At 43.2% G+C, this 17,064-nt stretch overlaps 1 protein-coding gene across 2 annotated transcripts in view; it reads right to left on the bottom strand.

Annotated features, from left to right (window-relative positions):
* The window catches only part of AEBP2 (AE binding protein 2), a 68,967-nt gene that overhangs the window by 22,277 nt on the left and 29,626 nt on the right, over positions 1-17,064 (bottom strand). For both annotated transcript variants that reach the window (XM_075897833.1, XM_075897841.1), the window contains exon 4: positions 2,038-2,224. In XM_075897833.1, coding sequence (XP_075753948.1) covers positions 2,038-2,224 — 187 coding nt within the window. The remainder of the gene's footprint in view (positions 1-2,037; positions 2,225-17,064) is intronic.

Below are 17,064 nucleotides of genomic sequence, written 5' to 3'. Positions count from 1 at the left end.
GGGGCAGAGCCGCATGATTCCCCAGCTGACTCCGAGCTCCACACAGTGCCACTTTGAAACACTGTGGTGGCATTTCAAAGGAGCAGTGTTGCACAGCTGATCCTAGGCTCTGTGTGGTGCTGCCCCTTTGAAACTCCATGGCGTTTCAAAAAAGCTGCGCCACACGGAGACCCAGGCTCCGTGCAGTGCTGCCACTTTGAAGTACCTGCCCCCCCCCCCCCCCATGCCTCTGATAGAGGCAGCGGGGATGGAGGGGAACAACTAGTTGACTATCCTGTTGACTATCTGATAAGCAATTGCTTATCAGATAGTTGACTACTCCTTAACATCCCTAATCTGGATCTGGCACCTGGCTCCAGGATTAGGGTGCCCGCAAGGCTGAAGTACACAAAATCTACTTGCCTTAGCCCCGCTAGGCTCTGGTGTGCAAGTGGGGAGTGTATTTCTCCTACGTCAGAGGCCACACTAGTGAGGGGGTTTTTTTTCCCACCCCTTTCTGATACGTGCATGACCCCCGACTGATTCCTTTGGATCAATGGTCCCGGACCCAAAAAATGTTCCCCATCCCTGCATTATAGTCTGATTTCAGAGCCTAACAAGATTTACAATCCATGGAGAACCATTTAGGACAAGCCACCTAACATGGAGAATTTTCTGAAAGCGTTATCAGCTTCGGCTAAACTTTTGGGTGACACAACTTTCGGAGAAGTACATCACAGAAGCCTATCCTAAACTCAGTTTGATGGAAATTTTGCCTTCAGCTAAAGCCAAACAACTTTATTGCGTAGGGTAACAAAACTGCAAGTGCTCATGGAAATAGTCAGTTCTCTTTTTATGTACAACTTAATTTTGGAAACAGAGGAAGGCAAATTTCAAAGTAGTAAGAGACACAGGTATGTAACCATAGAGTAGGAACGGTGACATCCCACATGTACAGGATGTCAGCATACTGAAGATAACTCCAACAGAAAAATACCTTTTGTGAAGTCCTGTAAGGAAGAATTTTTCAAGCAATGTCAAGAGGAAAAAAAAGTAAATTAGTTGTTCTATACATTGTCTATGAAACATCAAACAAAACGGCATATCAACTAAAATTATCCAAGCAACACAAACACACAAGACACATGGTAAAAGGAGGAAGAGAATCAGATTTTGAATAACAAACTCTAGACAAAGTAAAGGACCCAGTAAGTCATCTAGTCCATCTTCCTTATTGTCCATTCCTGATTTCTCGTTCCTGATAAATCTGCTTCTGATTTTTGCTTCAGATTATTTTGCATTTCTCTCAGATAAACTCATTTTATCCTCTTTCACTCACATTAATCTCTCTTTGCATGATGTGTTGTAACTCCTATCATCGCTTACAACTCCCTATCCCAACCCGGTGAAAGTGAATGAGTTTCAGGGATGGAGTGAGCAAGGTGAGGCCTTCAAGAAGGGGTGGAGCAGGGATGGGGCCTCAGAGAAGGAGCAGGAAGGAAGTGGGGTAAGGGTATTTGGGTTTGAGGTAGCTCTTACATTGCACTTAAGTTGAAAAAGTGATTTTGTGGTTAAAAAGGATGGAGACCACTGTTTTAAGATAGCTATATGCAGCATTTTCTGAAAGTATTATCAGCTTCAGCTAAGCTTTTGGGCCACATGACCTTTGGAGAAGTGCATTTCAGGAGCTTATCCTAAACTCAATTAGATGGAAATGCAAAATTGATCAAATCATAAAAGCAGTCAGTTGTAATTTCAATAAGCAAATTTACACTTAAGGTTTTAACACCCACTTCATAAAACTTGCTTCTTTTTCCTTCCTAGTATCTACATAGAATATGTTAATTTTTGTGTCAGAAAATCCTTTTCCAACAGCTTCACTGCACAATGATGCTTCTTCTGTCCCACTGCCTGGCAAATATATCCTAGGGTTACTCTGAACTTCATTGGAAAGGGATCTCAAATATGCTGGTAGGAGCACAGAGAGATCACATGCTGGAGCGGGTAAATAAGATAATACTGTTAAGGTAAAAAAATCCATATAACTAGTACACTTACGTAATGAGCGCCGTCTTTTGTTCTTTAACTTCCTTCTTTTGTTCATTCCAGCTTTAGAAGGAGATTCCTCTTTGGCCTTTGGCTGGCTGGCAACTTTTGAAGAGTTCTGCTGACTGAAATGCGTGGGCACATGACGAGCCAGTCCTCCCTGAGATGCAAAACTCGCATTGCATCCACCAACTACACACTGAAGGGAAACAAAATGACCAGAGAATATTGGAGACAATGTGGCATTCATTCAAGAATTGATTTAACTTACAGTTTTTTCCACTTTACCTAGGCTGACTTCAATTCCAGCAAATTAGAAGCAATCAATTCAAATTCTCAAAGCGCAAGTCTATGCAAGAATAGAAGAACTCTGATGCAAATTCTCACTAACTTCTATAACAGCTTTTCACTGAAACAAGTACCTTTTTTGGTGCTATAAGGTCATCTCAAATGTCAGAGAAAAACCTTAGACACTGGACCTACAGCTCTTACTGCAAGAAGCAGATCCATTGACTCTCATCCTCAATGACATTTCCCCTTTCAATTCAAACATACCCTTTTTTCAAAGACTCCACTCATGAACTAGCTCTACTCTGCAATTACTCTATAAGCTTATGGATAGTGTGAAGCAGAGTCTCTAAGCTTATTTACCTATCAAATATAATGTTCTTTTATATCTTCCTCTTCTGTCCATTGTGACAATTATTTTCTTGAGAATGATTTTTAATAAAGTACTTGTTGAGTTTAACAATTACTGTTAAGAATTATAATATTATCAAAGGATGTTTATTTTTAAAAGATACTGCAATACAAATTTTAAGTACCTCAGCGTTATTTTGGCAATTTTTTAAAGAAAATGCATAATCAAAAGATACGGTCAGAAAACAAAACCAAAACAAGACCCAGAAATCTCCTGATCATAAACACAAGAATTATGGTTAAAGTCAGTGTTCGCATTAATGGTTATATGAAGCAATTAGACAAATGGCAACCAAAACAATGTTTAAATAATGCACAACATTCTATACTTGGCTTAGTTTTACTTCGTACTAGTTCATTGACAAAATGTTTTAATTTCACTTTAAGGGATAATGGAAATCTTCCCTCCAAGGCCATTTGAAAATGGAAGTAAATGAAAAAAGATTGACACTCATTCTGAGATGAGAACTGATGTGTGTGTAACTGTCATATTAACTTTTTCAGATCCCATTCCAAGTAACAGTAATAGTTAACTGGACTAGTAGCTGAAAAGAACTAACTTATCACTGCCAAAAAATGAAACAATGTGCTCCTATTCCTCTCTCCTCTCTATTATAATCTTGTTATTTGAGTTTGGCCAGCATCCTCTTATTGTCCATTTGACTTACAAAAACTCCCTTGACAGTAAGGCACTTGAGCAGTTGGGATGAGTGAGGGAGGCTGTAACTCCGCAGATAATGACATCCAGGTGGAGACCAAAGAATAAAACCACAAACCTCTTCAGCCATGTCTTCACTTGCCGCGCCAGTGATCAACCTTCTAGTGTTCGATCCTAGCAGGTCTAGTTATAACCTGCTCAACTGAACACTGAGGGCAGCTCCAGTTGGAGCCGGTATCCCTCAGTCACGAGGAGTAAGGGAAGATGACAGGATCATATGCTCCTGTCAGCTTCCCTCTGTAAAAATGGCGCCAAGCTAAGCTTAAGGTAAGCCAACTCCAGCTACATATTTTATATTGCGTACCTTCACCTGACCTTCCAGGACTAGTGTAGCTCTGGCCTTCCTCATATACCCTGGCCTTACAAATTGGGCTGCAGGATGGGAGGCGCTGAGTCTACCACTTAGCATTTTTCTACTCCCTTATTCCCAACTGAGCCATTCTGAGCTATGGAATAGAGCAGTGTTTCCCAATTTTATTTGGCCAAGGAACCTTTTCAGCTTTTCAGAATTTCAAGGAACCCCTAGGTTTGTCAAGCAAAAAAAAAGAAGGGGGGGTGGGAGGAGAAAGGGACCCACCAATTCATGAAAATCACATTCTTTCCCAGAGACCTCCCCCCCACCTCCTTTCCATGAGGCCTCATCCGCTCTGTTCCCCTCCTCTCCATCACTTGCTATCCCCAGCCCTTATACCTGTCTCACCCTAGTGAGAGTGAGGTGTGGGGTGGGAATGGGGGATTTGGGTGTGGAAAGGGGTGAGAAGTACAAGCTCTGGGAGGGAATTTGGATGCAGGAGAAGGGGCTGTTGGCTCGGGGAGGGGGCTCTAGGCTGGGGAGTGTTGAGCTCAGGTGGAAGGTTGGGGTGCTGAGCAAGCCAGGGCTTGTGGATGTGAGGGTGCAGGAGTTTGGGCTGGATATGTGAGGGACTCAGGGCAAGGAGGCTGTGAGTATGATGGGCTCAGGACACAGATTTGTGATGTGTGGATGGTGCAGGAGTGTTGTGGCAGAAGACTGAATATGTGGGATGCAGGAGTTTGGGGATGTAAGAGGCTCAGGACAGAGGGTTCCAGTGTATGATAGGCTCAGATTTGGGGTCAGGCGGTGCAGGAGTGTTATGATGCTGCAGTGAAATGGGGGTTTGGTCCCACTTGGGGGCTTGTTGGCCAGGCTTCATTTTTAAAATAAAATATTATGTCAAACTCAAAAGGTTTTAGCATTGTCTTTATATGTGAGGGGGTGAGGAACCTGTTTTGAGTCAAAGGTCACTGACCCACACAAAAGTCAGTTGGGGCCACACAAGTGAGATGCAAAAAACAAAAACAAAAAACTCCTCAAAAAAGGCCCAAGCCTCACTAATGTGGTCCCAAATGCGCTGGTGGGGGTAGAGGACAGAGTGCTAGTGGGTGCTGGGGCTGGGAAGAGGGTGCCGCTGGGTGGAAGGATGCTGGCTCAGGTGGCAGGGTGCTGGGGCAGGCAGGTGGCAGGGTGCTGTGGTCAGGGACATGGTCCTGCTGGGCACAAGGGTGACTGGCAGGGTGCTGGGACAAGGAACAGGGTGCTGCTGGGTGCTAGAGTGGATGGCAGAGTGCTGGGGCCAGGGCCAGGGTGGTGCTGAGTCCTGGGGTGTGAGGCAAGGTGCTGGGGTCAGGGCGGTGCTAGAGTGGATGGCAGGGCTGCCAAGGAGTGGGATGGGGTGCAGGATCTGGGAAGGAGGAGGGGGGTGCAAGGGGTCAAGGTCTGGGTGATAGGTAAAGCAAAATGCAGGACAATGTAGCACTTTGAAGACTAACAAGATGGTTTATTAGATGATGAGCTTTCGTGGGCCAGACCCACTTCCTCAGATCAAATAGTGGAAGAAAATAGTCACAACCATATATACCAAAGGATACAAAAAAATGAACACATATGAAAAGGACAAATCACATTTCAGAACAGGAGGGGGATGCAAGAGGGGGGGAGGAAGGAAGGTGTCTGTGAATTGATGATATTAGAGGTGGGGAGTGGGATGTTTGTGAGTTAATGGTATTAGAGGTGATAATTGGGGAAGCTATCTTGGTAATGGCTAAGATAGTTTGAGTGTTTGTTCATTCCTTTTTGGAGAGTGTCGAATTTTAACATGAATGACAGTTCAGAGGATTCCCTTTCAAGTGCAGATGTAAAAGGTCTTTGTAGCAGAATGCAGGTGGTTAAGTCATTGAGAGAGTGTCCTTTCTGGTTAAAATGGCAAGAAACTGTTTTTTCTTTGTGATCTTGTCTGATGTCTGTTTTGTGGGCATTAATCCTTTGGCGAAGTGTCTGACATGTTTGTCCAATGTACATAGCAGATGGACACTTTCGGCACATGATAGCATAGATTATATTTCTGGATGCGCAGGAATGTGTGTTCTTGATCTTATAACTCACTTGATTAGGTCCAATAATGGTATCAGCAGAATGAATATGTGGACAAAGCTGGCAATGGGCTTTGTTGCAAGGGAAGGTACCAGGGTTGGTATTAGTGTGATATGTCCTGTGGTTGTTGGTAAGAATCATCTTGAGGTTAGGTGGTTGTCTATAGAAGACTATGGGTCTGTCTCCCAGAGCCTCTTGGAGTATGGTATCCTGTTCCAGTATAGGCTGTAGTTTATTGATAATGTGTTGGACAGGTTTAAGTTGGGGTGGTAGGTAGGGTGCAGAAGCAGGCTGGATGTAGGGTGTCTGACGAGGGGGAGGGAGCAGGAGCAGATTGGGGGTAGGGTGCAAGAAGCGGACTTGGGTAGGAGTTGGACCTCCTTGATCTGGCACCCTCTAGATCTGACTGGTCCCAGATGAGGAATTTTTGGACCAGGGGAGGTCATTTCAGGGTTCCTGGTTTCCCCCTTCCCCACTAGGCTTCTTTGCACCTCTATCCCCTGAAACCCAACTGAGCTGCTCACCCCTACTGGTTCCCTGCACTTCCCCCAAAACCATCTCCCACAATCCAAGGGAGTGCAGTACCAGTTCCCTGCAGCCCCTCACAGCCCAGCTGAGCTGCCCTTCTGTTCCGTATGCCCTCCCTCATCCACCTCAGCCCAGCTGAGACCTGCACTGGATCCCTGCATGCCTTCCCCTACAGAACTGCTGAGCTCCGTTTCCCTGCACCTCCCCCAAGCCCCGCCCCCCTTGAGTCTAGCCCTGGTTCCTGGCACCTCCCTCCTCCTGCAGCCAAACTGAGCTCTGAGAGAGAGAGAGAGAGAGAGAGAGAGTGTGTGTGTGTGTGTGTGTGTGTGTGTTCTCTCTCTCTCTCTCTCTCCCTCCCTCCCTCACCTCCCCACTCTGCAACCCAGCAGAGCTCAATTTCCCTGCACCTTCCCCCAAACCACGCAGACATGCTGAGCCAGTGCTGATTCCCTGCCCCTGCCTTCCTCCCTCCCCTTGGCTGTGTCTGTACTGTCACGATCTTGCACCAAAGCGGCCGCTCTTGCACAAAAATTTGCTGCCTGTCTACACTGGCCGTGTGTTCTTGCGCAAGTACACTGACATTCTCATGTATGAAATCAGGGCTTCTTGCGCAAGAACTACGATGCTCCCACTCAGGAATAAACCCTTTTGCACAACTATTCTTGCATAAGAGGCCAGTGTAGACAGGCAACATGAATTTCTTGAGCAAGAAAGCCCTATGGCTAAAATGGCCATCGGCACTTTCTCGGGCAAGAAAGCGTCCATACTGCCATAAATGCTCTTGTGCAAAAGCACAGTTTGCACATGGCAGTGTGGATGTGTTCTTGCACAAGAACGCTTGTGCAAGATGTTCTTGTGCAAGAAACAACCAGTGTAGACATAGTCTAAGAGTTTCCTCCCATGAGCAAAATGAATTTTGTGTTGTGCACCAGTACTGAGTTCATGTGGCTTGTTTGGATGTGCCACCCAAGTTATTAACAAATATTTTTAAACCTCTACCGCCATGTCTCCTCCCCTTGCTCCATCAGGTCCCCTGGTGCCTACTGCCCCTCCCCCCTCCCCTGCTGTCCTGACTCCTACTCTTCTCACTGTCCTCAGCTCTCCTGCAACCTGCCTCCCTCCACCAGCCCTTCTCTCCTCTTTGTGCCCACTCCTCCAGTAGCCCCACTCTGATCATGTGAGCTACCCCTCCTCATCCCCTCTTCTAACACCTCCCTCTACAGACCTGCCCTGTGTCTCTCCCCTGATGGTGGTCCCTCCCCTGCAGGTGTCTGCCCTTCTGCTTCACCCCCAGAATCCCTTGGCACCTGCATCTTCTCTTACCCCTGCACCCTCCTGGTGCCTCCCCCTTCCCTCACTTCCCCTGTCCCCTTTGCCCCCTTTTTCCCTGATGCCCACCCCTCACCACCCTCTGCCCCCATTCTCCTCATGCCCCTGTGCCCTCTCACATGACTTGCTCCAGCCTGGCCTTCCTCATGCCCATCCCTTCTTTCAAGCCTTCTCCCCCTCCTCCCTCTAGCCCCCAATACCCTTACCCTCTCCCCTCCCAGCATCACTCTGTCCCCCTCCCACTGACACCTCCCCTCCTGCCTTTTTCCTCATTGTCTGTACTTGGTCCCCTGCCATTCGTCTCTCCTCCACCCCTGTCCCTTTGGTGCCTTCCCCTTCCCCTCCACCTCTGCACAAGCACCTTCCTCTCCCAGCCCTTCCCCTTTCCCTCTGCACAAGCCCCTTCCCTCCCTCTCCCTCTCCCGTACCTTCTGCCTTCCACTTTGCGGGGCCGAAGTCTGTGCTCTGTCCCCAGACTCCGAACCCGCAACTCAGCCATGCGGCGCAACACAGCACCCAGCAGGTTTCAAATCCAGGGCCGTGACGTTACATCACATCCGGGCGTCTACCCACTGGTATGAGCACGCTGCGCAGGGCAGCAGCAGCCAGCAAGGGGGAGCTCAGAGAAGGTTGCGCACAGCAGGGACGGGACCAGGACGGGGACGGGGGAGAGATGCTCTGGGGCCGGGGTGGGAGGATGCACGGGGGGGGGGGGCGCATGGGCACCACGAGCCCACACAACTCGTCGCCCATTCCTCTGCTGGCTAGCTGGCTCACTCTCTCTCTTTCAGAGGGGGCGGGGGAGTGCCGGCTCCTCGCGGAACCCCTAGTTTTGCTCCGCGGAACCCCAGGATTCCCCGGAGCACCAATTGGGAAACACTGGAATAGAGAATGTAGGCCATGACTACACAATGGGCAACTCTATCCTAGGAAGCAGTGACTCTGAAAAAGACTGGGGTAATCAGCTGAGCTCCTAATGTTTTGCTGTGACTAAAAGAGCAAACATGATCCTGTGATGGATCAACAAAGGAATTCTCTTTTTGGTATTACTAGGGGGCAGTGCCCGCTGCTTGCTACACTCGCCAACCCCATTCTCTGGGGGTAGGCAGCCACAGCTCCCCCAGATTGACAGCCCTGGCATATCCTGGTTCTCTCCCCTGGCCACCAGGCACCCCACCACCCACCCGCAAGGCCAGGCCAGCCGCGGCTCTCATCCCCCCTCCCTCCAGCCACCAGGAGGTTGGGCTGGGTTGAGGCTCTGCCTCCCCCATTCCCCCTCCGTGACCAAGGGTCCAAGGCCGCCCTGGCCCCAGCTCTTCCCCCCTTCCCCCTGAAGCCACCCCGGCCCTTACCCCCTCACTCCTGCTTTTGGCCCCCCAGCCCGTTCCCTCCACCAACCAGTCCTGGCTCTTTCCTCCCCCTGGCCGCCAGGGAGGGGGGCCAGGGCGAGGTTGCACTTGGCTCTTCCCCTCAGCTGCTGGGGAGGGGAAAGGGACCTCTCTGGGGCATCACAAGCTCTGTACTCTTCCCTCTCCCCAGAGGCCTTGCAGGTCCTGCGTGCTCTTCCCCGGCTGCAACTGCCAAGCACCTGGGAGGGAAAGAGGAGGAGGGAAGGGCTACAGGACACAGAATGACATGACAACATCACTCTGTCATCCTGCAGGACAAGTTTTTCAAAATATATAGAGAGATGACAGCTTCTAGAATACTATGTCCACTTCTGGTATTCACAATTCAAGAAGGACGTTGATAATTTGGAGAGAGTTACCAGAAGAGCACAAGAATGATTAAAGGATTAGAAAACATACCTTCCAGTTATAGACTCAAGGATCTCAATCTATTTTAACAAAGGGAAGGTTCTGAAGTGACCTGATTATAATCTATAAGTATGAGGAACAAGCCACTAATACAGGGCTTTTTCATCTAGCAGAAAATGGTATAACATGAGCCAATGGCTACAAATTGCAAGTAGACAAATTCAGACTAGAGATCAGGCATAAATTTGTAACAGAGTAACCAGCCATTAAAACAACTAACTGAGGGTCAAGGTAGATTATCCATCACTAAGAATTTTTTAATCAATACTGGATATTTTCCTATAAACATGCTTTAGGAATTATTTAATGTAAGTTCTATAGACACTGGTTACATACAATTCAAACTAAATCAGCACAATGATCCCTTCTGACTTTGGAACCTATCAATCACATATAAATACCTAATTAGTGCATCCATCGACAAATTTAACACAGTGGTCCAGGATCCTGGTGTCATATACACAATTGTAAAGCTGAAGTAACACCAATGTGACTTCAATTGCTTTGAATTCATGCTGACAAAGTAAAAACCTTGGCTTAGTCATGTGAAGAAAAAGAAATCAAATATATACCTGCAGAAATAAGGATAAAGACAACTATCCAAAAGCATAATTTCTACCAAAAATGGTTTCTTCTGCAGTTCTGAAGCCATAAGAACTATATGAATTGTATGAACAAGAGGATTGCATGAAAGGAAAGGGTTACGAATATGAAACCTAAGAGTCTCTTCTATGTACCTTCTATAAAAAAAAATAGGACTCTACTTAAATTGCGTAAAACTGCCTTCTTAACTTTCACTAAAAATCCTTCTTGTTCCATTAGCTCTGACAAGGTTGGAGCAAAGACCCAAAGAAGAACCATGTTACCTGCGAAATTTAAAGCTACACTCTTGGCAATGCATGCTAGAACTCAGAAAAAATGTCCCAGAAAAAAATGGGTTATTAGAAATGTGTGGGGGGCAATATTACAAACTTATTAAAAGAAAGTGAAATGGTAATACATTCTACAAATGTGCCAAGTAAATGAGTACCAGACATGATTCTGGACAGCAGGTTCATAAGACAGAATGGTGTTTCTAGTCTGTTTAGATGGACTAGAGTGTCACTGTTCTTTAACCACACACTGATGACATGGAACACAAGATATTCAAGAGCTCCACCACAAAAATCAGCACATGCTCTATCCAAAAGTGAACTATTATCCATGTCATTACTGACACAGCATACTTAAGTAGGTGCCGTTTACATCTAAAAAACACCCAAACATGACTGGTTATAAGTTAAGCAATTGAGCCTGTAACCAAGATACAAATGTGCCACATAGTTTGCCAGTAGTTGGTTATATTATTACAGCCAATTAAAAGAAGCCTGCAGTATACCACAGATGCTACAAAATACTTTGTAGTGAAGAGGAAATAGAAGAGAAAAATGTCTTACCTGTTCTTTTCTTTTTTTTCTCTAAAATAATATATCCAGCAATCCGTTACTAATGGGTTATGTCTCTTCCTCTCCAAAGATATAGGAGCAGTTCAGGCTGTCAGTTCAGGATCTCTGGGCTTTAAATCCCATCAGCTTCCCACCAAATACTTATACAGCTTTAGAAGGCCATTGATAAATCAAACTCAACTATTATGCATAACTTTAAACCTCTCTCTCAGAAAATCAGATCTTATTTTTTAAATATTTTATTTGTTACTACCACAGGGTGGGTCCGGATTGGTGGATATGTTACTTCAAGAGAAAATAAGTTAACATGTAAGAAGTTTAATTTCTCCAGTGTACCCATACCCACCATTACTAATGGGCAGTAATGAGCATTGAGTTTAATTTACAGAATAAGTGGGGGGGGGGGAGAAGAAATAGGTAGTAAATTAAAACAGAACATCTGCTATAATCCCCTTTTAAATATGTTATTTTGGAATTATAGCTTGTGCTATATAAGAAAGATCTATCTGTACAAATGCTCAGTATTGACTTGTATTTTGAAAAACTAACTCAACATTCTACCTTAGATTTCTCTGAAGAAATCTACATTCTTTCTGACCATGCAGTTGTTCTTATTAATTTTGTTAAACAATGGTTTTAATCCCAAAGGTGACATTTGTAAATATTCCAGCACCTGATCCACTAAAATGACAACTTTAAAAGCTTTCAATCTGCAATTTTTTGAGGTAAACTGTGCACTTTTCATCCTTTATAATAATGCCAACTTAACAGATATCAGCTTCACAATTGCCAATCTTATTTCAAACATTGTTTCAGTTCCTTCTTTCAGAATTTCCCAATTTACTGTAGACTAATAAAATGTACTGTCCCCTCATATCTAGGAGCACATGGATGGGAGTGTAACAGCAGTTAACCATTCCAATTATACTTACATTTGTAAAATATACTTTTTTAATATTTCCCCTACATAGTCACAGAATACTCTGTGTCAAGAATAGAAAGCTCTCTGCACACCAGAGCTTTTATTTAGTCAGACCTTACTTTGTGATCAAGTTTCAAAGCCAAAACTCTTTTCCTCCATATTTTAAAATCCAAATTAAGTTCATTCCTAATATTTATTTTGAAAGGACATTATTAAATCCTAAAATAATTCTGTGTGTGTCAGTGCCTATACTGCTTTAGGTGGGATTCCCAGAAGCTCCAGCACTGGACCAAATTCTGACTTCAAAGGTGTAGAGTTAGGTTAAAGATGAGCATTTCTGAAAATCCGACCCTTGGGCATTGATGTGCTAATTCTGGAATGCAAATACACAGAACACTAGCTACAGGTTTTAGTAAGTAAAAAATGATGACATGTTGGTTCAACATTTACATTTGATGGGCACTAAAAAAATAAAGAGAGGACTCCTAATCAGTGGGACATGATCTGAAAAGAAATTCTGTTGCCTTTATATTTCTATGAGATTCAAATCTTTGCAACAGTAATCAAGTTAAGAATTTTGCAAATAAAGCCAAACTTGATGTTTCAAACATCTGTCATCTGCATAAACCCTGCAAATTTGAACACTGTTATTGCTCAATGATGAGTCTGCTTAAGCAATCAGCCTTAATATTTTATACATCCTTTGTGTACAGTGCTCTGATGGAGAGGATACTTTGCCAGAAGAATAACTGGCAGAAATCAAACTAAAGACTTGAGCTTTTTGCTGACAAGCATTCCAAATGTGCTTATCCTTCAATGAATTCTGGAAGGTGCTAGCAGGACCCCTCAGTTATTTAAAGCTGTCTATGTTGATCTCAGTTATTAAATATTAGCCACTGTACACTCAAACCCTGCAAAAAACTTTTTTTTTTAAATCTGGGAATAAACAGCTTCAATGTCCTCAACGTGCAGACTTGCCTACAGGGATATTTCTATCCAGGGTTATAACATCCCAGATTAAATCTCACTGAATTATTTCTGGGTCAATAATTAAATTGTTGCATCTTGTCAAAAAATATCACTTCTCCCATGCATTTAAATCCTTTCAGCAATTGTCAAACTCCTGTTGACTTTGTTGAGGAAACGGTTTAAGAGTTTCATTAGTACATCTAAAAGCTTAATCAAGTAACTTCCTTTTTCTGTTTGCTTTATCAAGATAAGGCATAATAAGGGACACTAAGTTAGTTTCAATCACTGCGATCATTGGAGAATGATCAGGCTGACCGAGATCATTGAAAGTTCAATATTAATTCTATCCATGAAGTACAAAGGAGACGCTCTCCCCTCTGGAAGAGGTAATGAGCTATATACAATTATAGTTCTCTGAAGAGCAATACTGCAGTAAATTACCACTCTTGGGTCCATGAGTGCATGGACTACCACAACCCAAAAGATCTCTTGACTCAAGAAAGCATCTTGATTTACTTTTGTAGCTAAGCTAGGCATAGTCTTCCGTTAGTGCCTTCCTATGAGGGGCAAAGCCACTTTCATAATCATCATTAATTAAGAGAGAAGTACTCATAATTTACATAATCCTCAATTCTGTGGGGAAGTGATGTACCAAGTCATTAAAACATACAGTGTATGTTTGGAGAACACTTATATTTAAGCTAGACACTCAACTACATACCATAGTCCTGGACAGCCACAGTAGTCAGGTGGCTAGCCCATGCCATCAGGACTACACTGCTATCGTAATACTAGCTCCATCAAAGCAGGTTTGAGTACATCTGCAGGATGCAGACATACTTTCAGTAGTTGATATGAGGGTTTCCATATATTTTAAAAATATTATTTTAGCCTTATTTAATGTAATGATTCATATTATCCTTAATCACATAAATGATGAAACCTTTTCTAATGCTAAAGATCTAAATGAGTCAGTGATCTCTCTCTCACTAAGTTCCAGACTAGTTTAAGAGTTTGATATACACACACACACACAGTTTTAAGCTTATCTTTCACACACACACACACACACACACACACACACACACACACACACACACACACACACACACACACACAGAGTTTTAAGCTTATCTTTCAATTTAATGAACAAATCTTTTTCTTGGTCTATGAGAAAGGGTACAAGAGTACCCATTTTATCTTCTTTACGCTTTAATAGTCTCCACTCTAAACAAATCAGTCATTTCACCCTCTCCACATTAGAAAACTTTCTAATCAATAGCAGTTTTTCCCCTCTTTTTATTCTACCCTTTTGAAACAGATTGACCAGAACTGAACAGTTTTCCAGGTGAATCTGTACCATTGATTCATATACCGCTATAGTTTCATTATTATTTTCTATTCCATTCTTTATAAATCTTAACACTGTTTGCTTTTTATAAAAGCATTTCTTCACACAGAATAGAGATTTTCATTGAGCTATCCCACAATCTTGGGTTTACAATTGCTAGACCCAGTTCTTGGTTGCACTAAAACTGTACACAGACCTTCTGACCTAGGACATGAACCCAAGACATATTAGGATTTGGGGGGCTATTACCTACCAGAATCACTAGAGGGATCCTGAGTGCTTGCTTACCCTAAGTCAGTCTGTGTATGGATGTTTAGGGGGTTGCGGATGGACTCAAAACTGAGAGTCCAACCTTAGCATGCTGTATACACATACCTAAGGACATCCAGGTCTTTTCCCTAGAAAGTCTTCAGAAAATTTGTAATCCAATAAGGTATACCAGCAGTTCAAACTATTCCTTCCACTATGTATTATTTTATATTTGTCAACAAGATATATGGGTTCACTCTGATATGCTCTTCTGAAGTTCCTCAATCTTTTATTTAATCTTTTGCCTACTTGAGAACTGACCATTTTTTCAATGCCTTGTTTTCTCTTAGCCAGTTTCTAATCCAATATAAAAAACTTTGCCTCTTGCTCCATGTTAGTTTCCAAAACAAGTTTAAGGATTTTTAAAAATCCAAATTTATATCTACCAAATCTATTTTAATTGCTGTTTTATAGATCTATTCAATTACTTTTAATAGACTACAGGCATGATTCTTTTATAAGCGCCAAGATATTTCATAATTCTCTGATTCTTCACTCAATTTTCCTGGATCTGAAGAAAGCCTCCAAGGTCTAATTCATACGATCAACCCTAATACCTTTTATAAAGACAGGCACTACCATGCCAGTCTGCTACAGGACTCCATGCTGTTTTAATTAAGACTATTTTTTTATTTGCAACTCAGGCACTATATTCTTGGATGTGTACTATTTGTCTTTTTAAACTGCACTGTTTTATTTGTTCCAGCAAGTCTTCTTGCCATCTCAATTTGACAGTGCCTCATCTTTATTAGCTAAAAATGTGAAGATCCAGAGTAAAGCTCCTTCCACCCTATAATTTTCCATGGTGAAGGCATATAAAAGACAATATGTCCTTGTCATTCATCATTATAAAAGATGCCTTCAGAAAGCTAAAAGGATTCAAACAAGGATTCTCAGACATAACATCTTACTTTCTACTATAATAGTACTTAGCTCTTGTACTGAAAGACTCATGCCAACAAGTAGAGAGATTGAGTGGGATGTATAAAGGTGCTCAATTTCTGTGATAATATAGCCAAATTACCATGGTAATGATATTAGCCACCACCATCATTAACAGGATTGAAATTTACATGAAACCAAACCATGGGGGGGGGGGGGGGGGAAAATCACTCAGTCTCTCAAGTTTGAGCTGAACCTTTGCTGTCACAATACGTAGAAATACATTTCTTCCCAGTATTCCTAGAGAGCAGTGGTAGCTCATAGCTCATTCTTCAGGAAGATTCCAAATAGATCTCTCTGGTTTCCCCCATCCAAAAAAGTTCTCATCCTCTATCCCTCTCTCAATTTTGTTAAGTCAATTACCCACCTGATATCTTGTTTTCCTAGGTATTTCCTAGACAATTAGGAATGTCCTATGGAACATAGCTCAATCCCACACGTGTAAAAGAAGTGAGATTCTTTTTTTTCCCCTGTTTTAGCATTTATATGAAACAGAATGGCTTATGTCAGTTCTCAGAAAGTCTCCTGTGCTTTCAAGCAGCACTTCTCTCCATAACATTAATATGAAGCTGCTGTAATATCTAGAGACACCAAGCATTTAAATTGTGAAGTGTCTCTGCCTGAGTTTATAATCCCATTGGAGTAACTGGAGATTAATTAGGAATGGACTTCACATTCCTCTACAGCCTGATACTTGATATGCCACCAAACCAGGGAGGCTTCCTAAGAAGTTGTCTATTTCCTGAATGTCATACAAGGCTTTTTAACCACATGAATGGTCTTGCAGTTTAGAGATTTGTGCATGACTAGTCTATACATTGTTTTGGCTTTCACAGTGACATTACTAGCACAGTTCTTGTTGATGCCTAATCTGGTAAATCCTGCCTGCCAAATCCACAATGTTCTGGATTCCATCATGGGGAAAGAACACTTTGAGGTGACTGATGTCTAACAGGACATGTATGTATTTTGGTGATCTTGGTGGGCACAAGACAGAATGCTGGATAATCAACCATGAACACTAGTGACTAGCATGCAGAGAGATTACATTTTTCTTAATTGGGTGAAGTTTGGTTTCTCAGGAACTGATGCTAGGATTAAGCTCTTCTGACTTTCTGGGTATCCAGGAAACCCTCCTTCAAATTAAAACTCTTTGCAATTTTTGCCAGGTTCCCCAGATTTGATGGGATCAGATTTCCTGCCATGTCCCTTGAGTAGAGTAAAAAGAGGGATTTTTTTTAAAGTAGACTTAGCAGCTGGATATTGCTGAGGATTCTTGTGTTTGAGTTGACCAGGGTCATAGGAACAAAAGGCCTCCATCTACTGGACAAGAAGGCTCTAAGAAGCAGATTACTGACCTGGGTTAGCTATGTGCTAACTTGCAGCAAACAGAGTAGGAATTGCTACATGTGTAAATAGGACTCAGAATTATTTTGGCATCTGCTACAAGGGCAGAGCAATCTAACTTTGTGAACTCCTGAATTCAGACCAAGAAGGAGGACACCTGAAACAGCTTTATCCTGCTGCAGATGAATGATGATGAATGGCTAAAATACTTGAAACTAGGGGGTGGGGGAAGAGGAGGAGGGGTAAGAAAAGAGAGAAGGAGAGGCACATCATC

This window comes from Pelodiscus sinensis, chromosome 1, assembly GCF_049634645.1.
Source record: "Pelodiscus sinensis isolate JC-2024 chromosome 1, ASM4963464v1, whole genome shotgun sequence".
Classification (NCBI taxonomy): Eukaryota; Metazoa; Chordata; order Testudines; family Trionychidae; genus Pelodiscus; species Pelodiscus sinensis.
This window is presented reverse-complemented; position numbering and strand designations above follow the sequence as displayed.